The sequence below is a fragment of the Aythya ferina genome (genome assembly GCF_964211825.1).
Source record: "Aythya ferina genome assembly, chromosome: 1".
Taxonomy (NCBI): Eukaryota; Metazoa; Chordata; class Aves; order Anseriformes; family Anatidae; genus Aythya; species Aythya ferina.
The window spans coordinates 149,413,726-149,439,024 of record NC_140296.1 but is presented as its reverse complement, the minus strand read 5'-3'; the positions used below and the strand labels follow the sequence as shown (position 1 = coordinate 149,439,024).

Genomic DNA, 25,299 nt, shown 5'->3' with positions numbered 1-25,299 from the left:
AGAGGATCTGTGCTGCCCCGAGGAGTGCTCTTTGTCTGGCACAAGGACAGCAGCCCTCCGGGAAGGCTGGGAACGGAGGGGTTTAACGAGGGGCTTTGGGGACTGCAGTCAGCGGTGCCCGCAGGGGGAATGAATGACCGAGTGGCTGGCTGCTGGGGGCGCGATGGGACGGAGGCTCTGCGGGAGGCTTCAGCGTGGGGCAGCGGGATTTAGCACACGCAGGGGGATGCTCAACAGAAAGCCAGCTTTCAAAGCCAGCGGGATCTAAAATTCATCCTTGAGAAGATGTAGCGATATTAAAATCTTCGCTAAATTCGTATAGCGAAGAAATAAAATGTTGTCGTCTATTTGACAGCAGTTACCAAACATTAGCCTTCATGAAATTTGATTGACCCATTAACTGTTAGACATGTATATATACCCATGTACAAAAGAGGCAGTGACAGAAAATAGGTTTTATCTATGAAATAAATATTCTTCTCCGCAAATGTCTTATTGCATTAGACTCTTACGAAAGAAGAAAATGCAACTCTTGGACTTGTCTTCCAATTTTAGGCAGTAGTACTTGACAAGATAGTTGCCAGTATTTGTCAGGCTGCTTCTCTATACGGTGCTTAATTCTACTGATTAATTTTCTTTTGGATTGGGTGTTTTGAAGGAAAAAAAAAAAAAAAAAAAAAAAGAACCAGAATGGAAGCAAACAAAATGATGTGTATGTTTTAATGAGCTATTGTGGAATCAGTTCCAGCTCTGTATCAGCAGATGGCACGGCCAGAATTTTCAGATTGGGAAATTTAACTTAAAGCTATGCGTTCATATTAGGGCAATGAAAAAAACCTATGCTTTCATATCACAGCAACCTGATCTAGCGGGGAGTGTCCCTGCCTATGGCAGTGGGGTTGGAACTAGGTGATCTATGAGGTCCCTTCCAACCCAAGCCATGAAATAAAAGTGGACTTTCAGACAATCCGAGCATTCAAGACAAGACTGCTTTACAAGTAGTCTTAAGGTTTTGTGACCTTTACCTTTATCTTATTTTCTCCTTCCCAATAGGAAGCACTTGAGTCAGGAAAAGAGATTTTATTTCGAACTAGTCCCAGTGCATATCAATCTGTGTTACAGTGTAAGCAAAATAGAAGGTTAAAGCAGAAGAAAAAGTTCAGACAAGGAAACCAACAGAATTACAGTGAAGTGAGCATCAACTTATCTGGTAGCACTGTCAGATTCACTACATTATTCTATGATGGGTGAACTAATAAAAAAAAAAAAAAAGGTCAGACCTCTCTAAACTACCTGTGCTCTGTTGTTTCCTACAAGTAGGAACTGGGCATCCTAACAAAAATAAAGCAAGAAATCTACGGTGATAATACATGCCCATTAACCTTACCAAGAAAAGAAAGGCATCTATTAATGAGTATTATATGTTCACAGTCAGCCAAGCAGCTGGATAAGAAACCTACCATAACCTCCTAACACCACTGACAGAAACAGTAACAAGCTTGACTGTTTTAAGTGCTAGTGGTGATGATCCAGTACCCACAAAGCACATTATTCAACTAGATTGTTTTGGTGTTCTCTAAAGAGCTCCTGTCTACGACTTTATGATGAATGCTAGTGACCATATCCTGCCAAAACTTGCCATTTCATTAAGAAAGAAAACACCAATCTAGTTTTCATTTCCCTGTAATTTTATAGAACTTTCACTTTTAATTGGGTGTCATGTCCATATGGAATTCTTCTGAAAGGATTTCTCACTGTCACACGTCTAACTCACCTTGGGTAAAAACGTTTGAGGAGAATTTCCAAAATGATATAGAGAGTGGCTATTAGATCTTCTGCAGTGAGGCAGTTGTCAGTTTTCAAACAAGACAAAAGACAAAGGACTGAATCTGTGGTCTGATCACGTAAGCCTTTCCACATGTGGGATTTCTCCCACTGAACCCCACAGATATCCTGTGCATGGCTGACTTGTGGGTTTGGCACCTGCTCTCTGCTGATGACAGTGCATGCGCTAAGGCGAGACAAGCAAACCGCCACGTCTAAGCCAGATGTTAATAAAAATCACACAATGCACGTGTACCGTTCATTGGAGAAGTAATGTGAGAATTGCTGGTTGTAGCCCAATTACAAGATCCATCTTGCAATTGAAGGCAGTCTCCAACTGAGTAACTTTCTGCTGGGTGAGACAGCAGAGCTGATTTCTTGCCAAACAATCTTTTTGTGCACTGCAGTTAGGATATGGGACTTTCTGAGTTAGCCCATCTGCAATCTTCAGTTTGGCCAGTTTTATTTTTTGTCCCTTTGGAGATTGTGTTCTCTCTTCTCACCATTTGTTGACTCAGCTCCACAACTAGCATGAATTAAGCAAGTGTAGCTTTACCGAAACAGTATTTAGAGCAACTCAGGATTTGGGAGGGGAACTGGTATGCAGTTCCATGTAATATGAGGATCAGACTTATTCACAGGGAAACATGAACTAAGAGTTAAGTTTAGGTTACATGTGTCATTAACACTTTGTGGATAAGTGAAGAGAAAGTGGCACTTAAAGTGGTGGTACATTTGGACTGTAAATTACAAGATCGCCAAGTATCAGAAAAGCAAGAGAGTATAGCAGTGAGTACTTTTAAAGTAGTTTAAACTGGAGGTTGGATACATCTCTAAAAGCAATCATACAACATTGCTCGTGATGGCAGAGCACTGGATTTTTAGCTAAGGTCACTTCCAGTCTTGTGTACTTACTGAGAGATGCTAGCAAAAGGATGAAAGTAGAATAAGTAACTCACATCTGTCCTATCTTTAATGTTTCTTCAGTGTACTGGTTGGGCTACTGCTGTAAAATAGCACTGCACAGAGATCAGAGGATTTCCTACTGTGCCAAACATGTTCAGTGAGCTGGCAGGTTAATCTTTCCCCAGCTTGCCTGCTATACTTAAAATAATTAAACGATTAAGAAAATCTGATGACTAATTTTTATAATGCTGCAGTGTTTCTGCTGTAAAAGTAAAGATACTGGTCACAAAACATTGGGAATACAGTCTATCTGCATGCACTGGGCCTCACTAGATAAACACTGCAAAGATAACTTGTGCTCACTGTAATTCAGATCCAGGACTCGTCTTTGCTATTGTCCACAAACTACTGGATGTATTTTAGGCATTACTGCCAACAGTGCAGTGTTGGTTGGGAATATTGTCATTACCAGTCCCACAGAGGACATTTACCAGCCAGCTGTAAAAATCTGATTTTCCAACAGCCCAAGTTATGTCCACCTTTGCAACTATTTATTACTGCTGCAGTTGCATGCGTGCTGACTAATGCTGTAACACAGGGATGGTTTTACTATGCAGCTTCATTCTGAGGAAAAACACTGCCTCTGGAGACAAATAGTTATTTCCTACTGGTTTATATAAAAATGGTATGCATAAAATAACAAGCAAGCTTCAATATTCCTGTCGTGGAGCCTACCATTTTGTAATGTCCTTTCCCTGAGGCCATCTGCACAACTGAACTGTAACGTGAAAATGGCAGAATTCATCCATAATATTTCAACTGTGAAATGAATTGCATTGAAATGGATTGTGGTTTTGAGTAACCTGTTTTTCAGGACATTTCTGTTTGTCACAGAATTTGTCATTTGATCTGATGGGCAGTGCAGATCACCTGGTGTCCGATTAATAACCCACTTCCTCAAGCCATCCTTATGTCCCAGCCTCCATAAGAAAGGGAAGAGAGGAGGCAGGAGAAAAACCTGCAAGTGCTGACACATAGAACAAATACCAGTGGTCAAGACACTCAGACAGCGCCTCGATTCCTATGTATCGCTCTGTGCTCATGGCACCTAATGGGTCATTCAGGATAAAGTTCAGTTGGGAAAGACAAAATTAAGGATGAAGGTGGGGATGAGGATTTATACTCTGTCCTTCATTCAGGCCTCCTGAGAGGAGGCCTTTTAGTGGTCTAAATCTAGGAATAGTTTCCATTTGATGCAGCTGATGGAAGGCAGATTTTTTGTTTGTTGTGTGCAGAGCTTTCCTTCATGACCAGGTCTGCCAGTCCATTTGTTTTTCAAAGATTTCAGTCATAGCTGATGAAAAATGCAAAGGCAGCGCTTGCAAGGGCAGTTCCACACCATGGTCATTTCTGCGCCCCTCCTGGACATCCATCAGGGCTTGTGGTGTTGCAATGAACTAGATCTGTGAATAGATCCAATTATGAATTAGCCACATTTTGTCAGGCCACTGACCATCTGTCTCCGTACCCTAATACAGTTCACCTTGAAGCCACAGGAATAATACTTCTGGGATAGAGGTGTTAGGGGCATGGGGCTAGAGGTAAGACGAAAGAAGAGCACAAAGGCACTGAGGGACATGTTTTAGTGATGGAACTCAATAGGTCAGGTTGATGGTAGGACTTGATGATCCTGAAGGCCTTTTCCGACCTAGATGATTCTGTGAGATCTTGGATTATGTTGAAGAGCATCAGTGTATTTGTAGTGTTCACAGTAAAACTCAATTGGTCTTGGAACGGTTTCAAAGTTGAGGTGGATTCACTGAAGCTGGGTTCTCCCCACCTTCCCTGTTCACACAGGGGCTACATTGAGTCCAGAAAATGTAAGCTGTGCTTCATCTGGTGTGTTTCCTTGAAAGGGAAGGATTAAAATTAGAGTGTCCTCAAAGCCGGAGTCCTGCAAAAGTCCATTCTTTAGATTTTGGGGAGTCTAAGGGAATTAGTACTTTTCTCAGAGTGTGAAGAGCTTAAATAAAATAGCAGTAGGTGATTATCTGGTATTATAGTAGTGTTGTGATTCCAACTATCCTAAAGTCAGAAGTTGGGGCAGTTATTGGCACCTACTCAGTCTAAAGAAGCGTAAAAGCATGTATCCACTGTAATGATGAGCAAACACAGAAGGCAGGGGAAGTTCAGCAAGGGAACCTCATAGTGGTATTCCTGTGTAGGAGGATCAAATGGATGATCACTGCTTTTAACTTGGCAGGAACAATGCAAGCTTGTCTTCTTTGTGTATTTATATTAACCACAAATTATATGCCACCGTCTAATTATATAGATTTAGAGGGCATGTTCCAGACACCTAAATTATGCCTAGAAAAACTGTTGTATGTACCTGTTTCAAAAATATTTTCGTATTTCATATCATGTTAGTTATGACTAGGAACAAGGTCATAGAGCCTGTTATGCCTCTTATAGAGTGAAGTGAGTTTGTCTAATAAAAATTATGGGAAACCAATATAAACATCAGTGACAACATCAACTGACACTTTTTTGCTCAGTGTGTTCTCATTTATTTATTTCTGATAGATTAACAATAGGAAAAAAGTTGATTTTTTTTCCCTCCAAAGGCATTTGAGGTAAAAAGATTGTTGCATTTAAACCAAAATGAATGTTGATCAAAAAAGAGCAAGAGAGAAATATAAGAAACAACATCTATAATTTGCATCCTATAATTGGTTTGTTTTAATTCTTTTGATCAGGCTTATCAGAATAAGCTAAAGCTAGCCCTTATAGGACAAAGCATTTTTGGACAAGAAGTTTATAACAAGCTGAGAAAAGAAGGCCATAAAGTTGTGGGAGTATTCACAGTGCCTGACAAGAATGGACAAGCTGATCCTTTGGGTAAGTGTAACCTTCATCTAAATGCTAACATACATACATACATAACAAACCTGCCTTTTCGTGAGAAGGTGATGTCTGTAGGGAATGACTTGCATATTTTGCCTTTATTACACTGAATTCAGCACAAGAACTATGCTTAAATGAAAACACAAGTCCCAGAACCGGTTTGACCTTGTTAATTAAATCAGTATTTAATTTTTTTTTCTAGCCATGCAGGGCCATACATTGTGATATTAAGAAAATAAATTAATCTGTGTGTCTTAAAGGTAATCATCTTGAACTAGATCTTAACACTATGCAAAATATGTAAAAGCAGGTTCAAGGAACAGTCCGATAGGCTGTATTAGCTCCAGGCTTGTTCCCTTTTCTGGAGAAGCAGCAAATAGCTGCTGAGCCTGTACTCAAGCACAAATGTCTGTCACCTGTTTCATGGTGCTGTCTGGGACACTCAAGGCATGGAGCCAAGACTGTTTATCCCTGGCTTTCTGCCCTTTCTGACAAGCTTGTGTGCAGCAGTGTACCTGCAGAGCCTATTTCTCTTCCACCTGGACTATGGAAAACCCACTGAAAAGGGTAGAAGAGGCTTTGCTCTCCCTTTTTACAGTGCCAAGATGAATAATGATTTTCTGGACCTCCTAAACAAACAGTTGCCAGGCAGGTATTCAGAACCATACTTGTGCAACAGAACTTAGTGTAATGAAGAATCTTCTTTGGGGTCACTATCTGAATTGTAACTTTCTCTTATTTTCCAGTGCCATGAAAATAGTGAGTTAATAGGATTAGCAAACCTAAGTGCCAGAAAAGATTTTACCTTTATGGATAATCAGAAATTAAAATTACATTCCATGAGCTGTCTCAAGTGTTTCTTCTGCTTTTTTTATTTTGGTCGTGTCCTGACATGTTTTTACAGAACTCTTATGAGGGAAGAATTAAACATAAATTCTGCTTACTTGGGCTATGGCACTCCCAAACTAGCACATAGTTCTCAAGTTTATTACATTCTGTAACCCCGCCTCTTTAAAAGAGTTAATCACACACTGGAAGAATTACAGGAGGTATTAATTTAGAAAAAGACAATTTAACCATCCAGCTCTGGAGGCATACCGTAATACTTGGTTGTGTTACACGAACTATTACTATACAGTTAAACTAGCAGATGGATCACAGCAACTCTTCCACTGATTTCGGTAATGACCATTTTAACTAAGCTGTGGAATGTTTGTTGCTCTCCTAATGTTTTGTTGCTTTTTACTTCCCGATGATCCAAACAGCTGAAGACTCACATGAAATTGTCTAATGCTTCTATATCCTTAGTCAGCTATGATTTTTATTTTAAAAGCAGTTGCAGTGCATGCTAACTTCCAATGCACAGTATGGAATGATATTTAAGTATTTACTTAAGACCTAAGTTGGTTGGCTAAAGATGCTTCAGGTCAAACTCAAGATTCAATTTCAGATACAAAAGAGGAAGGAAGTATAAAAATGTGTTTAGAAATAGAAATTAAATTAGTTAAATTGTCCATACCTCTTCTTGTCTTCCCTTTTCTTTCAATTACACATCCAACTCAACAGCTGTAGAGTTTGACTATACTGTCCTCCCTGTGATGGGTTGTGAAGCAAATGCACAATGGAATGTATAAAACACCTAAAAATTCTCTCTGCAATTAATGCAGTTGCTTTTTCTCAGCCTTCAGCCAAATTTTGAGTGTAACTGTGTGTCACAGGGATAAATGGAAACAGATCCAGAAATCACCGGTAAACAGAATTTTGAAGAAATAACTGAAGGCCACTAGCATCTGTTAATATCTGAGCCACATGGCAAGATGCTACTGAGATGAGCATGTAGTAATATTCACATACAAATTGCTTAAATGTAAACTTGAGCTCTGCTAAACTAAACCAGTTACAGGTAAATGTAATTATTGGACAAGAAATGAAGTGTCATTGCTTAATAGTCAATAGCATTCATCATTCTTTTCTGTTTTCCTTGCTACTTATGAGCCAGGCCATAAGAGTGAACTTAAAAGTTGAGAAGGACACAAGCTGTAGGAATAAGAATCAGTGACAGAATTAATAAAATACATTCAAGCACAAAGTTTTCTTTAAACACCATACAGAACAGTACAAAGGGCTCTACATATTACTTTTCATGATTTGAGTTGTCTTGTCATATCTCATTTGAATTTGAACTTTTAACAAAAAAATGTGAATTAACAAAAATATATTCTCGTCCCTCAGCACTGGCAGCAGAGAAGGATGGCACTCCTGTTTTTAAGTTTCCCAGATGGAGAGCTAAAGGCAAGCCTATCCAGGAAGTAGTTGCAGCCTACAAATCCGTTGGAGCAGAGCTAAATGTCCTTCCATTCTGTACACAGTTCATCCCTATGGATGTTATTGACTGCCCAAAACATGGCTCAATTATTTACCATCCATCCATCCTACCACGGCATCGAGGAGCTTCTGCAATCAACTGGTAAGTTTTTGCATGCTGTTCATCAAAACTACGTGTATGTCCTGGTGGGATGTTGGGCCAGACCCATTACTCATGTAATTGCTGACACATTTCTGTTGACTTGCAACTGCTCTGAAGCAAGTTCTCTGAAGCAGCTGAGTATTTGGATCATGAATTGCTCTTCATACCTGAGATTCAGCATGATTTCCACTGCAAGTGCAGCTGTTATTCTGGGAAGATCAGTGATGTGATCTGTCCGTTCATATGTTTTACTCACATAGGTAAATCAACAGTATGTAGTTTCCATAGGCAGGACAGTACCCTTACAGTTTGTCCCCTTCAGACAAACACTAGATAACTGTCTACAGGGCATGATACAGAGCTTAAGATTTCACACACACACACACACACACACACACAAAAAAAAAAAAAAAAAAAAAAAAAAAGAGAGAGAGAGAAAAGAATCAACAAGAAAAGCTTATCCTGCTATCATCCTGAGCAATGCACAAAGCTGGATTCGAAACGTTATTGTGAAAGAACTACCCTGCAATAATGAACACAGTGGATTCAGATCTAGCACTCCTGTGACAACAGAAATGTCCCTATCATAATGTTTAAATTCAATAAGAAATTGTCTAAGTATGAAGAAACAAATTAAAAATAACTGTGCAGGTGGCATGGTGATTATTTAAAAATGTATTGGGGAACAGTGGGAATTAGGCATGACAAAGAGACACCAGCCACAAACAAAGGTCCTAAGCCACTGAGGGTTCCTTGCTTCATCAGTTACAGCCTTTTCCAGCTGCTGCCACTTCGTTATGAGCAACTATTTGCAGAGGGACATGGTGCACAGAGGAAGGAGCTCACTGTAATTTTCATCCTGTTGTCTACTCAGCATCAGCGGCATTTGCCCACATTACTTTCTTCTTCCTCAGTGCAATGCTGAGCACATGTAATTCTCACCAGGGTGCTCTTTCTGTATTCTTAGATAATATAAAACAGATGAGATGCTGCTTAAATGTGTGAAAGATCTCACATGGACTACCCAAGTTTCTGCAAATTTTCATTTTTGATGTAACTGCTAAGTTCTCCAACTGTATTCAGAGTTTTTTTATTCTTTTACTCAAATGCATGTTTTTTTCCTTTTAATGGTGTAGTTTTCAGTGTTTATGTTGTGAATTTTCATGTGTATAAGCCAGATCTTGAATGATCCTGTCACAACATGGACTGCCAAGGGAATATTTATATTATATATGTCTTACAGAATATGGCATTGGTGTTTACATGCATACATATCATTAAAAGCATGCAGAAAAGTTGTACCTCTTCACTTCTGGTTGCTTGCTTAAGCACTTTGGTTTGATATTCCATCATTCTGAGGCACCTGCAGCTCCAACAGAAAACTCAAAATTCTATGTAGCTGAAATTCCCTTCAAGTTCAGAGAGATCCTGAGCTGATGAAAATCAGCATAGGTCTGCGGTATGAGCAGTGCTATGTTCATGCACACCAGCTGAGAATCTGTCTGGACATAAATTCCCCCATTGACTTTTCCTTAAACAGTTCTTAAACATTCCTGCTTTCTTAAGCATCCATCATTTTCCACTCTCACTTTAGCTCTTTTTCAGCTGTGGGACAGCTGTGCTTCCCTTGCTGACCTACAGATAAGCTTTGAAGCTTAGCTAGTTACTGTAAACAATTAGGAATTATTTAGAAAATATACTGTCTAGATAGTTCCATCTTTCAAACTGTGTCATGACCATTGCATACCTGTTGCTCTATGTGTCTTATCACTGATAATCCACTTAAAATAAATAGCACAATGAACTGTGTGATAAATGCTCTGTATTCAGTTGTAGCCTTTCTTATGTCACTTTGGGGAAATACGCATCAACAGGATCAAAACTTTGGGTACCTGTCTATGAAATGAGCAATGAAACTGGGGGTAAATACTGTTGGAATTTTATTTTCTGCATAAAACAAGTAAAAATGTAACAAAAGGATGGATATCCCTGACTGCTTTCATACTGCCTGTATTTACTGTAAGGTTTCTTTTACCTCCAGGACTTTAATTCAAGGAGATAAGAAAGCAGGATTTACAATTTTCTGGGCTGATGATGGTTTGGACACTGGACCAATACTTCTGCAGCGAGAATGTGACGTTGGCCAAAATGATACTGTGGATGATCTGTACAACCGGTTTCTCTTCCCAGAGGGCGTAAAGGCTATGGTATGATTACTTGTATTAAATATCAACATTTTAAAATGAAAAGAATAGCGTCTGCTGGGGTTTGAAAAGAAAAAGAAAGGAAGAGGAAGTACAAAATGCATAAATTTGGTAAGACAGGTTGTGGTGTTCAGATTAATTTTAGAGCTCAAAGGAGCTCTGCTGCTTCACCACAGCTGAGGAGGTGGCCTAAGAATATTTGTTGCTGGCAATGGGCAGAGCATATCCTGTTTCTGCAGAAGGCAATAGGTCAGATTTGTGTTGAGTGTAGCTCTTCCACAGACTTGAATGTTTTTACAAGGTGAAAATTTTTACAGGCTTACAGAGAACAGAGAGTTAGGGGTGAGGCTGAAGAAAAAAAGAAGGATGGTGTTTAAAGTTCACAGCCTTGGTGGATTGGCTTTGGGCTTTGTATACATGTCCTTTTTTCTGGTTTGTTTTGTTTTGCTTTGCTTTAAAATTAAGAAAAGAAAATGCATAAAAATACTCAGCATGGATCATTAGAAGTGTTTTGTTTTGTTTTGTTTTGTTTTGTTTTCCTCTCTCTCTACTTTAATGTAGTGAAATATCTTTCTACAGAAAGAAAAAAGAAAGAGATGAATGCAAACATACAGAACCTCATTCTGTCCTTAGCTGAGTTCTGGTCATGCAGAATTTAGGCAGCTGCAATTTGTAACTAGGCACTCCAATTAAATTTCTAAGGCTATTTTTTTTTTTGTCAAAGAAGTTGAAGTATGTATGTATGTTAATCAGTGCAGTATAGGTCCCCTAGATTTTGGAAAATCCAAGTTTTGTAAAGAAACCTGTTCTTGTGGAAGACAGTCTTCTGCAGTCAGTCCCAAGTATGACTGAGTTCAAAACGGGAAACCAAGCTAACTTTAAATTTGTTACTTTTTTACTTAGGTGGAAGCTGTAGATCTAATTGCTGATGGTAAGGCACCTCGTATACCTCAGCCTGAAGAAGGGGCGACATATGAAGGGATCCAGAAAAAGGAAAATGCAGAGGTAGTGTTGAATAACACTGTGGTTATCTACTGCCTATCTACTGCCTATCTCTAGAAAAGTTGTTTCTAATTTATATTTCAATACTAGTGACATGAAATTAATATAGGCTTTAACTCAGTTGTTTCCTCGTCTCATATTTCTGTGATGAAGCCCCAGGTTAAGCTCATATTGCCTGCCAGCAGTTACATATATATAGAAACTTGGTGACCTACTTGAGATCATCTACAAATAGCTAGATAGCAGCTGCACCTTCAGTGACTTCTTAAAACATTACCATACTTCTAAATACTGCAATGAATGGAGATAGTTTGTTTACCCACAATCTATGCTATATTCTCTGCCAGAAATAGGTTTGATGTTAGGAAAAATAAGTGTTGGCACCTACCAGAAAAACAAATAAGCAAGGAGGTCTTATAAACAAACAACACTAACACTAACACTAACACTAACACTAACACTAACACTAACACTAACACTAACAATAATAATAATAATAATAATAATGCCCATGTCCTGGAGCATGGGCAACATATACTATATAATTATCCCTACTGCATTAGCTGAGTCTTTGTGGTTGGGAAGGCCACCATAAAATGATAGTGAATGCTGCCTGTAATACCCTCTTTTCCTTTTCTAGACCATTGAAGAAGTTTAAAAGAAAAAAAAAAAAAAAAAAAAAAAAAAAAAAAAAAAAAAAGTGAAAATGTTACCAACAATTTCTTTCTCTTGTCCATGGCGAATATAAAATTTTAATGTTTTTTTTTTTTTTATCATATCACAATTCCTGACTTAGCTTAGACACAAACAGCTTTCCATATGGATATTTTTAAGTGTTCTGACCTTATGTAACAGTTATGGACCAAAATTTTGGGGTGCCCATACACATACTGACCCCGTACATAGGAACTAGCAGAACACCTGATGAGGTTACTGCTTTTGACTCCCAGCTATTCTAAAATGTCAATGAAAAGGAGCTGACCAAGGGGAACATTCATGTCATTATTTAAATTGCAGGAAAGAATGAGAATGATGACCTAACAAATGTGAACAGTATATGCAAAACTTCAGTGAATTCAAAGATTTATAGTGCCTTGTAATTTTTAATGTATCTATTTAAATTGTATCTATTGTTCAATTGCTGCATTCATCCCTTAAAGGTAGTATATAAGGAACTCCCCTGGATTGAACTAGCTTAATGTCCTGGTTGGAAAACTATTCTCATTGGCTTATAACTTGCTTCTAAATACTCCTTGTGCTTTAACTAGGAAGGACACTTGAGATTTGTTATTTAATAGATATTCTATTACTTTATTTAATTCATTTCATACATATACCAATGGTACTTGCAAAGATAAAGCAATACATTTTCACTAGTGTTACATTTAAAGTATATAGGACATTCTTTACAAACTGCAACTTTTAGTAGAGATTCCATTTATGAAACAATTTATAAAGGGTCAGTAAATGATTAGTCAGTATTTTAATAAAGGTTTTTAAAGAACTTAAGAACCAAGCAATAAATTGATCATGTTCAGCAAAAGGTGTTACCCTGACATATGCTATTTATATTTATACTGCGTTTAGTAAATTTGTTAATCATAATTTTAATTATTTATGAATGAATACCTAGTAGCAAGAGTTATGTTTTCATTATATTAGCGTGAGAAGGAGGATCTGTGGAAAGATAAAGGCTGCACAGAGCAGAGAAGTGTTAGAAAGAGCATCTTACTTGATAGGTCTTTGATGATAAGCCATGTGGAGTTCTTTGATCTTCCTGTATTAGCCCACACCCTTTCTGTGTTCTTAACAGTTGAAAGAAAGAGGTGAGGGTGGGGGGGATTTGTAGCTTGGAAAGCCTTAGTAACTTGATTTATAACTAAACAAAGAAGAATTAACTGACATGTCTTGACTTCCTAGATCTCCTGGGATCAACCTGCAGCAGCTTTGCACAACTGGATCCGAGGGCATGATAAAGTACCTGGAGCATGGGCAACAGTAGATGGCCAGGTAAGCTCTGTAAATTCAGTACTCTATTTGTGACTTTTTTATTACAAAAGCTAAATGTGTCTGCATACAGGTGAATACAAATTTGAGTTATGTTAGAGTAGCTCTCATTTGGTGATGGTATATTTTGTATATATCTAGAACAAGCACATAAATAAATATACAGAACACAGTAGGTAACATTTTTGTGATAGGTGCATTTAAAAGAAGGATAAGAGCAGTATCTGAAAAATAGTATGAATGGTACAAAGCAGTGAAAAGCAAGGGTAGAATCAAACAGTGCCAGTCATTCATGGAAGTAGATATGCATTACAGTGTAAAGAAACCCATGCTGTACAGTGGGCAACATCACAGTATAACAGCAGAATGAAACACTAAGCATATAAACACTGAGCACTGAAATAACAACAACAACAAAAAAGTATTTTTAAAACAGTTTTGGTCCTAAGAATACTAGAATCATTTGCAGAAATAAATTTATCTAATTTAATCCCAAAACAACTACTTCCTTTTCATGTTGCAGATTTTCAGTACTTAAAGGGGGCTTATAGAAAAGATGGAGAACAACTTTTTGCTCAGTCAGATAATGACAGGAGAGGGGAGAAGGGTTTTAAGCTAAAAGAGATGAGATTTAGATTAGAGGTTATGAGGAAATTCTTCACTCAGAGGGTGGTGAGGCACTGGAACTGGCTGCCCAGATAAGCTATGGATGCCCCATCCCTGGAGGTGTTCGAGGCCAGGTTGAATGAGGCCCCGGGCAACCCGATTTATTGGGTGGCATCCCTGCCCATGGCAGGGGAGTTGGAAATGGATGATTTTTAAGGTCCCTTCCAACCCAAGACATTATGCGATTCTATGATTCTATTCTATATTTTAAAACCATTACACATTTGATCTGCATTTTACTTGCATAAAATATTTTAAAGTCACATTTCCTGTGTATGATGTCCAAATTTTGTTAGCCAGATGCTGCTACTCTGCTCCAAAAGCCTAGCTCTGCCCTAATATTGAGGGACTGATTTGAGAGCCCAGAAAGAGCAGAAGAGACTAAATGAGAGGCAGCATTCAGCATTTCCAGCCTGGAGGCAGATCAGGACTCCACCACTCACAGCCAGGCTTCTGCTGGTCTCTCACTTTGGACATGTGCTGACAAAAATTGCTTCCCTTTCTGCATTGATTTAGTCTTGCACAAAGTTACAGCTAAGCAGCTTTGCAGGTTTAGACAGCTTGCAAAGTTTTACATGTCCTGGGCTGCAAAGATACAGAAATAATGTTATATCATGTTTTCCATGTGTAGTTAGTTATATTTTATTGCTTTACATTATATTAAAGCTTCCAAACAGTATCACTTCATCATTAGGATTTTAAAGCATGTTTAGAATCTATGTACTTTTAAATCAATTTCTTTTTAGGTGGTTACTTTTTACGGATCATCATTACTTGATGCTTCGGTGCCTGCTGGGCAAGAGTTGGCAATAAAAGGTGCTTCAAGACCTGGACTTGTAACCAAGAATGGCCTGGTCATTTTTGGTAATGATGGGAAGATGGTAAGTGCTCACCCTGGCAAACATGAGTATGGATGGAATAAATTAGCAAGAAGTGCAGGTAGTGTGGAATTGTTATGCTATACAAATTGAGCTGCAAATGGTAGCAAATTTGTTTGGAGCTTATAGAAAAGTCATTCATGTTTTGCTTCAAACTAAATCCATGTCTATTTTCAATGGATTAAAATGCATTAATGCTAGGGGAGAATCTAAAGACAAGTAGGAATGACCTGTTAAATTACCTGTATCATTGCAGCTTTCTTACAAGCCATTTATTTTACTATTTCTGTGACCATATTAATACCTAAAAACTCTCCACACAATGTATTCCCTCCCAGATAATTTAAAGTCATATCCCCTCATTTTTCAGGTACTAGTGCGAAATCTACAGTTTGAGGATGGAAAAATGATCCCTGCATCTAAATACTTCTCTGCTGATGAAACAACTGCCCTGGAACTTACAGAAGAGGAAAAAAAGATGGCAGAAGATATTAGGGTAATACAATAAACTGTTTTAGTAGTATATTACTTCAGACAAAAGCATTGTGTACTCATTATAAGGAAGGCATGGCTTTTATTTCACCAAGAAAATTGTTTTTTGAAGAGTATGGAGTCAAATCTTTAGTTATTGAAATTAATTCTGATAGATGTGAGAATTCACTAGAATATACAAAAATTTACACATAACCCTATCAAATTTTCTTTCAGATACAAGTGGTACAAAGACAGTGATCACAGGGTCAGTGATAGTAGAGGTTTGTGAATGATGAAGGTGGGAGTGAGTGTAGAGTGAGGAGAAACAAAAGGACATTTGTCTCACAACAGTGAGATTTTCTAGACCTTCATAGTTGTGAGATCCTTTCTTCACTGTGGTAGCACTCACTTGGATGCAGTCTGAATGGTTCTTGTGGACAAGCTCCAGGGAGTCTTGGAACAGCAGTCTGAGAGAGAAAAGCAGCAGTTTTCTCCTCTGCCTTTGTGCTGTCTTCTGCCACAACCATACACAAGAGGCTACCTCGCAGAGGGATGTGGCGATGGGGCAGCTGGAACAGAAATCTCTCAAGGCAAGAGGCACCTTGCTGTCATCTTCCATAGTCTTCCCCCCTGTAATGAGTGTCATGTGCTTAGATTGAAGCCACGTTGGTGATTAGTTTGGGTTTTGTGCCAGAGCAACTGAATCACAGATGTCTCCCCTTCCGCTAGCTCAGCTACAGAGCCAATAACTTTTGGCACAAGTCAAGCAGCTTGATGCACTGATGTTTTAAACTGCTTCTCCAAGATTACATTGAACGTGCTTGCCAGCAACTAAAATGCTGCCTGGAGCTATTGACTGATACGACAGCTCAAAAAAAGGTGAACTCTTCAGTTCATGACACGAGCTGCTGACTCCGAAACCTGATTATAATTAATTGAAATTTCATTCTACCAGTTATTTCACCTTTCACATTAGCAGAAATGTCTATCTGATGCATTCAGCTTAAACTACTTCTCAGCTCTGCTCAGCTGCCACCATCCAGTCACAAAGTTCTCCAGGCAATCCCAACCTCTGTTGACAGCACATTCCATAATGCAGCAGGAATATATTTGGAGAATAAAGGCCTTAAAAATTGGCATGAAAATTATTAACATTGTACCATTCAGGTTGTGTGTTTGATTAAGTGAAATTATCATGGAAGAAATAAATTTTTTGTATGTGATAATTATGTTATTGGCTAACATGAGATCTATAGAAAGTTCCAGATCCTCTTAAAATGTTTTTCTGTTTTATAATCCTATGAAATAATATACTTTGTAGGCATGGATACCTTATAAAATACCGCTCAATAAATACTTCTTGCAATTAGAGGATTGTTCATCATTATCTCCACATTTTTTGTATATTATTAGGCCATTTGGAAAGGAATTCTGAGCAATGTTGCTGTAATTGAGGATTCAACAGACTTCTTCAAATCTGGAGCATCCTCTATGCATGTTGTCAGGTAAAAAAAAAACAACTACTCAAAACAAAAACATTTTGAAGCAAAAGTTAATGGAAACAGTGTTGTCATAGTGCTTTTAAGTCAGGGTTGATAGTGTTCAAAAAATAAAATAAAAATATATAAAATAAAAAAGAAAAACTTTGTCCAATGTATCTTCTTTTCCATAACACCCCCAATTAAACCAAGGGATTTCAGTAAAATGTACAACTGCAGTGCCATTGTTCTCAGAGAGACACGTACACATATATGTGCACACGCATCCAAACCAGTGCCCACTATTGACTCCTTTCCAACTTACAATGGTTTGTTTATCTGAATAATTCTTCCATTTGTAATTCAACTTCTTATTATTTTTTTAAATCTTCAGAATGCTAGAAGAAATCAAACAGAAATATAGTGGGCTTCAGCTACAGAATGAAGATGTGTATATGGCCACTAAGTTTGCAGACTTTGTTCAGATGGCTGTCAGAAAACTCAGAGGAGAGGACAAAGAGGAAGAGTTGGTCATTGATTATGTAAGATTTTTTATTTTGCCTTCATTGCTTACTGTTTATTTTTGGGGGGACGATAGATGATGCATTTTCTTAGACTGCTTGATGTGGAAGGAAATACAGGCATTTGGTCATGCAAACTCTTTGTAACTTTTTTTCACCAGGTTTTATATATTTTCATTTTGGAGCGGAAGTATGTGTGCAACATCATTTACAATGTTATAGAAACTGTGAGATCAAGAACACACTTTAGAGTAGCTCTCATACATGCAGATATTCCTACCTCTCCTGCTCTGTCCTGCCAGTATGCCTCAGTCACAATGGTTCTAGACCTTCTGCTGTCCTGACACAAACTGTGCTAGGTTTTTCTTCTAAGTGTCGATTGGAAACTTTGTGTGAAAGGAGGATAGTGTAATTTGTGAAGTCATTAAACATGTCAGGATTACTTGAATTTGGGAATTACACATTCATTTCAAGTCCATTGGGGCCAGCCTTAACCAGGGTTTGGTATTTTTTTAGCCACAGAGATCCAATGATAAAAATTATTGAAATCTGCTTCACTGTCTCTGAGTATGGGTGCTGGTGTTAATGGAGAATATGATTTCAATTTCATTTTACTTTTTTGATCATTGCTAACAGCTATATATACATCCTAAAATGTAGGTGGATGTTGGCTGTACATACCAAAAGCTTGTTAAGCTACATTAAAATCTTAATTATTAAAAATTCAAATTAATTTCTTATTTATTTTTCTCTTAGGTTTCAAAAAATGTGAACAACATGACTGTGAATATGCCATACCAGTGTTTCATAAATGGTCAATTTATAAATGCTGATGATGGAAAAACATATGATACCATAAATCCAACAGATGGATCAGTAAGTAATTTTTAAGCGTAATCAATACCAGTTTATTTCAATTTCTTTGCCCACAAAAAATCTAAAATACCAAATATTGCCAAGTTCAAAACCATAAATACTTTAAAGAACCTCTAGAAATAATTTTACATTTCAATTTACTTCTCAATTTGTATATTCTACCATTTTTGCATTTCAATTAAGTTGCATATTAAAAATAACCCAATTCCACTTCAACTAGTATGTCAGTCTCCCTGCCCAGCTCTATGTTTTACTTTTACATTCTTGTTTAGCTTTGCAAAGAAAAATTGCTGAAGTTTACTCGCTAAAGAAGTATATATTTTAGGATATTGTATATAGTTTTTGTCAGTCATCAACAGTTTTTGTTTTACTTTTATTTACAAGGCTGATGTCTTAGGGCAAATGTGACTTTAAAATATCCCATTAAATTCCCAGTTAGAAAGATGACTTCTCAAGAGGAAAATACAGTTCCACTTCGTCCTCTCAAAAACACTGAATATTGGTTGAGTGACTCAGAATTATAAATAAGCGCTGCTGATGCCCTTGTATGCCACTTAATTTTGGAGTAACTGAATTCTGCTGAAATCAATACCACAAATGTCACTGTCATCAGAAGCCAGATTCTGGTACTTTTATTTTAATTCCATAATGGAAAGGATTAAAAATCATAGCAATTCTGTGTTAGGATTTGCAATGTATACTTGATAGAACACCATCGTCATAAAATACTGTGTATATATCAGTGAGACAATGTGCCTTGATGTGAAGAAAGATGTAGGAATCAGAGTCCCTGCATTGTCCTCCAAATTGACTCAACGATCTTGAGGTCTCTTTGACTCCATCTTATTGACTCCGTCTTATTGACTCCATCTGACTCGATGATCTTGAGGTCTCTTCCAACCTAGACAATTCTGTGAAATTCAGCCAGTGTTAGCTGTGTCTGAACTTCTTACAGCATTATTCACCCGTGACAAATGATGGGCTTGACAATATTGATTATTTGCTTATACCCTATCAAGAAGTTTAGGAAGAAAAACTTGCACACAGCATAGTAGCCTTTCAGTCTGAGCTAACACATACATCGCTACCTTTTGACAGATAATAGCCAGTGTATCTTCTGCTTCATTCGCTGATGTTGACAAAGCAGTGGCAGCAGCAAAAGAGGCATTTGAAAATGGTGAATGGGGAAGAATGAATGCAAGGGAAAGAGGGCGACTCATGTACAGGTATGTAAAGAGCAGTTTTGTGTTTGTTTCATTTTTTAAAATCATGTTGTTTTATTCCTCTGAAGAATTGTTACAGATTTTCTGAACATGATGGATATTCTTAATCCCAGAATTACCAGACTAGTTATCTTTTCGCCCTCTAGTTTACTTCAGTACCTGTGTTTGCACTACATACAGTAACCACACAGCCACACTGCCACTAATTTTGCAACTGACTGTAACTGATGCTAGATTTTCCATGTACATAAACCAGCATACTTCTTAACCTGCTACAGACCCACCCTAGCAGATGTTTTATGGTCTGCTTTGGAAGAATTGCACAGTGTAGAAACACTGTAAGCTGAATCCCACTTTTAGCTGAGAGGCTTCCAGCTCAGTTCTTCTCATTTGAATTTGTTTCACTGTGTCAGCCCTAGAGAATGTCTGGTTCTCCTTTTGTCTGTGTTGTTATTATTTCAGAAGACAGAGATTATGCTGCATGAATGGTATTTTAGTGATGGTTTCTGATCCTTGAAAGGCAAGAGGTGATCTTGGAAGGACAGGATGATCATACTAGCTAGATATTCCAAGGGCAACACTAGAGGCAGCTAATTAAAACCCAGTTACTGAAGATTCTCCATATGCAGCATGACACTTCTGATGCCAGAGAGCAAGCACTGGCAGGGGACTGTCTTGCAAACTTGACCTAACTAGAAGCTTCAGAGCTTCCCTATAAAGACAGCCTCTTTTGTGGAGCTATATGAAGTGGTTTTACTGCTTTCAGTGTCCTTTTTTCAATTTCAGTACACATGAATGGATGAGTAAGTAGAGTACAGATGAGCGAACAAGCAGATTGCTAATCCTGATTGCCACAGGTCCACAGTTAGGTAATGTGATGATGAAAAATAAATTCTCAGCACAGAGAAATAAATGTATTTGGCAAATTCTGTTCTTATTCATGGGGCAGATAGCTTAGTTATTGTACTTGACATAGCAGTAGGCTTTAAGGACGGTAGGATCTTGAACAGAGTTGAAACTTCCTACACCAAAGAACTCATGAAGAAGTAGGTTCTGTGTATTGAACATCTTTCTTCTGCAGGCTGTAGCCTGCAGGCCTGTCAACATTAATACTGGATGTCCTGGCCAAGTCAACTGGGCTGAAAAAACTGCATGTTCATCTGTAGCGAAGAGAGGGATTTTTTTTCCTTTCAAAAAATGTAATATTGCATAGTATGCCCATATGCACTGCTGTTTTTATTAAGCCTGTATTACCTTGTGCCAGGAGGTTATGTGCCAAATAGGTGTAACTGAGAAATAAAAAAGTATTTAAAATGCTTTACAATACATTGCAGGCATCTTAGCAATACAGAATGAAAGCAATGTTGAAAATGCTGTTTGTCTCATAAAGTTAAAAAAAAAAAAAAAAAAAAAAAAAAAGGCCTGCAAAACTGAAAAAAAATCACAACAGAAAAATAAAATCAAAACTAATATTAAAAACTCAGATTAAAATTAAACACCACAACTAACAATTAAAACTTTCAAAAGTGTTCAAAGTTCAAAACATGTACAAACTTGGATTTAAATTGTGCTAGGAATGTAGAGTGCTTGAAAACTCAGGGTAACTCTGCCCTGGATATAAACCTTGAATATCTTAGGACTACTGTTCTGTGTTCTACACCTGAAAGACCTGCAAGCAGAGCTATGTTGGTTAGGCATATTGTAAAGGTAACTCCCTTTCACTGATTATTCCTGGATTAAACTCTTCTCTGCTTAGGTGACTGGCTCTCCAGGATAGGTATACCAGAATATTTATGTTGCAAATCATTCCCAGTATGAATGAAGTCTCTCTCCAGTCCACCTTAATTCAAACAAGGCCCTTTCTTCCTCTTGAGCTTTTGAGTGCCAGACTGGAGAGGTTTGTACCTTTAAAGCCTCTAGCTCTGCTACTTTGTCCTAGGGAATCATTAATAGAAGATATGAGGAATGCAGTAAATGGAACTTCCTCCTTTGTGCCTGACATGCCATACCTGTTCTTTTGCACAGTGCTGCTTATGCCCTGACCTCTAGCTAACTCTTGAAAATACAATTTAAAAAGGTATTGAAGGGCATTTTTCTACATCTCTGCAAATGTTTTAAGTGTGCAGAAATGACATAATGGAAAAAATAGTTTCCACATCCAGTTTCAAATGCTCTTTACAGGATCTAAAATGCACCTAGTTAACCTCTTAAAATCACATGAGAGCATTGTTTATACATCTGAGTACCAAAACAGACAGAAGCTTAAGAAAAACCTTGCCTCATCTATTTTACTTTTATATGAGACATAAGACCTGGATGCAAAAATTCCTTCATGCAAATGTACCTTTCTGCCTGAGCAGGGGACCACTAAGAGATACTTCTGCTGCTACTATTAATTCAACAGCATTTACCACAGAGACTCACAGATTACAGACTACTCACAGTCTTACTTTCACCCCACTGTCTTGCTTCATAAATCTAACAGATGGAGACCTTTAGGCCTAAGGAGACCCTGAGACAGATTTTTCAAATGTACCAATGCATATAAAATACAATTTGTGTTACAGCTTAGGATCTATATCTTTGGACATCCATGTGCCTTTGAAGCATGTAACACTTAAGCAATCTGTCCAAGTTCAGACAATACGAAGCAGTGTTATGACGCTAGGTTTCCCAAGTCTTAGTTTAGGACACTAACTAGCCCTTCTCAGTACTTTTGATTACTTGACATTTCTTATGTTACTGTGCATTTGTTTTCTGACTTATGGGTCTGATTTTTTATAATTGGCTCCTTGTAGTACAACAGAGAGAGAGCAATTTTTCTAATATTAATTGCAAAACCATAATTGAATGACCAGGTGAATTTTTCACAGATCTAGTCTTAATCCAGTGTATACTGCAGTCCACATTAAGACATATGCAGACTTTAACAGACAATTGCTCAAGCTCTTGCTGACATTAATGAGCAGTGGCTCCAATGCTGCACTTCTAGATTCAGTGGCATTGCTATTTTAGTTACAGTTCTTTGCCACACAAAATACCATTTTATGCTCTCAATGATTAGAAGTCACTTCTCTTTGACATGCATTTGTAATGTTTTGATTACAGACTTGCAGACCTGATGGAAGAACATCAAGAAGAGTTAGCAACCATAGAGTCTATTGATTCAGGAGCTGTCTACACTTTAGCTTTGAAGACCCATATTGGAATGTCTGTGCAAACATTCAGATACTTTGCTGGATGGTGCGACAAAATTCAGGCAAGTGAATGTGTAAAGGAAATGACCAATAACAGTACTTCTCTATGCATTTTTTTTCTGCTGACACAGTGCCAAAAAGCAGTGTTAGCAAAGTAATCAAAGAATAGAAAAATAAAACAGAATTAGAATTTTACCTACAGTGGATGTTCCTGGCAATACAAAAGCAGTGTCTGCTTCCAATTGGAGAATATGGATTTAAAGTCTGACTCCCAATATCTAACAAATTACTTGAGATGTCTGAGGATATGCATGCTTAGTCAGTTCTTATAATCCGTGGAACAGAATATTGTTGTGGTCCAGTCATGCTGTTAGGTGCAGAGCCTCATGCTCTGTTATGTCCTGGCCAAGACTTCTAAATTTGCTTGGTACCACAGCAAACAGCATAGGTTCAACAGCCAAAGATCAACCTTTAAGATCCACAACCAGGAATATCATTCAGCTTTCTTTCCTCCATTATATTCTTGCCTTACGTTCTTCCATATTTTTTATCTATGCCTTTATGTCACCCAACTGAAAATCAGGATTTGGTTACAGTAGTCTTAGTAGAAAATTTTACAGTAGAAACATCCACTCCTTTCTCTGATGCATAAGTGTTTCTGGTTTTGAAGACTACTCTCTGGCTTTCCAAAACATACTTATATAGCTACTTAAATTCTATTTGAAACCAAAATGATTAAATGGTACCAGTATTAATCTGTGGTATTTTGTTTTGTTTTGTTTTGTTTTTTGTTTTTTGTTTTTTTTTTTTTTTTTCAGGGTGCTACAATTCCAATTAACCAGGCACGGCCAAACCATAATCTAACATTCACCAAGAAAGAGCCAATAGGGTAAGTATCACTTTTTTCTTCTCAGTGACAGCCTTGTTATACAGAAAAATCATTCAAATGTTGCCTTCAAAACTGTAATCTTTTTTCCCCATTTTTCCCTACTTCAAGTGTCTGTGCAATTGTTATCCCATGGAATTACCCACTGATGATGCTCGCATGGAAGAGTGCGGCATGCTTGGCTGCAGGCAACACATTGGTTCTCAAGCCAGCTCAGGTAAAACTAAAAGAAATGTAAAAATGGCTCTGGTCCTCTAATTTTTGTTCAGGCAAAATGATTTATCCATAAAATAATCCACCCTAGTGGATTTCATCCATAGGCTAACCTGTTCTATGTTTTAAAGTGCATGTATATTAATATAAATAGCCATGATGGTACAAGATACTGATTGTCTTAAATTCTACTGTGATGGTAATCTCATTTGCAAGAATGATATATGATGTTTTGATGAATGATTTGAATCCACCTTCTTCCTCACGGTATCAGCAAATTAAAAGTTGTTGTTTCTTGCAGAAAATAATTCGAAGTTAAGAAGTACTGAGTGCAATAGTTATTGATGTGCATTTAATTAAAACAGGAGACCTAATCTAAGTGTTTCTACTTAGGTCACACCTCTGACTTCCTTGAAGTTTGCAGAACTCTCAGCTAAAGCTGGATTTCCTAAGGGTGTTATAAATATTCTGCCTGGTTCAGGTAAAACTTCAACTAACCATTTTTTTCTGGAAAGAGTAGGTCATGCTAAAGCTGGTGAACTAGCATTGTACCTTTGAAAACCTAGTACATGAGTTCGTTTATCTTTGTAGGTAGTAGGCTTGCACCTGTGTCATACAGCGATTTCATGACTTTCCAGAACTGAATTGGAAATTTCTGTATGTCACCTGGCTCTAACTAGTGGTAAGAGCTGTCAGCGTACACTCTTTCCAAGCTCACACAAATAGTATGAATACTCTGAAAAGGAATGTATTAGAGAGAAACGTGTTGCACTTGATTGTAAGACTTCATTTTTTCTCCTAATCTTATCGTCACTTGGAGGTATTTAAACATGACTGTGAGACGAAAAGCAAGCAGGTAGGATGCTTATTGGTCACTATAAATAATGTGGTCCGCACCGTGTTACCTAGTGACACCATTTTCGTCTTTCCCCTGAAGAAGTAAAGTGACGGAGTAACTGCACGGGGCAGGCTCTGTTATGAATCTGATCATTCCACCTACAGTGGAATATTAGGGAAGATATTCTTTAGAACAGAGAAATGAGGGAATTTGGACATGTTAATGTGATTTAAGTTAACTAACAGGATATTTTCATAGTCATATGAATAAAGCTGTAAATATAAATAAGGATGTGATATTTTACTTGATTGACTCTTTCTTAACTCTTTCTGTGTACAGTGCTACTGCTGGGGTAGTAAAAATTGCTTAGATACTGTCCAGCTAAGCTGTTTTTCCCATCCCAGGTGGCCTAGTGGGACAGCACTTGTCTAAACATCCAGATGTTCGCAAAATTGGATTCACCGGTTCTACACCAACCGGTAAAGAGATCATGAAGAGGTACTCTCAGCATAAGATTCATAAATAAATGCTGCTTTACCTAGTTCTTAAGTACTTTATTGGCTATATATTGCATGTAGCAGTAATACCCAAGCACAACTACACATGGTTGTTTACATGTATGTAGAATTCTACTAAGTCATTGTTAGAAAGTAGAGCTTTATATTTTCACTAATTATGATTGAAAGGAAATATTGAAAACAGCTATTTAAAAGTTTGTGGTATTGTTGTTGT

At 37.7% G+C, this 25,299-nt stretch overlaps 1 protein-coding gene across 1 annotated transcript in view; it reads left to right on the top strand.

Moving 5' to 3' along the window:
• Positions 1–25,299, top strand: part of ALDH1L2 (aldehyde dehydrogenase 1 family member L2) — a 34,372-nt gene that overhangs the window by 417 nt on the left and 8,656 nt on the right. Inside the window, exons 2-17 of the mRNA XM_084505506.1 lie at positions 5,490–5,631; positions 7,870–8,104; positions 10,146–10,311; positions 11,212–11,313; positions 13,231–13,320; positions 14,730–14,864; positions 15,232–15,357; positions 16,749–16,840; positions 17,208–17,355; positions 18,091–18,210; positions 19,309–19,436; positions 22,542–22,692; positions 23,449–23,519; positions 23,628–23,733; positions 24,123–24,210; positions 24,972–25,065. Coding sequence (XP_084361632.1) covers positions 5,490–5,631; positions 7,870–8,104; positions 10,146–10,311; positions 11,212–11,313; positions 13,231–13,320; positions 14,730–14,864; positions 15,232–15,357; positions 16,749–16,840; positions 17,208–17,355; positions 18,091–18,210; positions 19,309–19,436; positions 22,542–22,692; positions 23,449–23,519; positions 23,628–23,733; positions 24,123–24,210; positions 24,972–25,065 — 1,994 coding nt within the window. The remainder of the gene's footprint in view (positions 1–5,489; positions 5,632–7,869; positions 8,105–10,145; positions 10,312–11,211; positions 11,314–13,230; positions 13,321–14,729; positions 14,865–15,231; positions 15,358–16,748; positions 16,841–17,207; positions 17,356–18,090; positions 18,211–19,308; positions 19,437–22,541; positions 22,693–23,448; positions 23,520–23,627; positions 23,734–24,122; positions 24,211–24,971; positions 25,066–25,299) is intronic.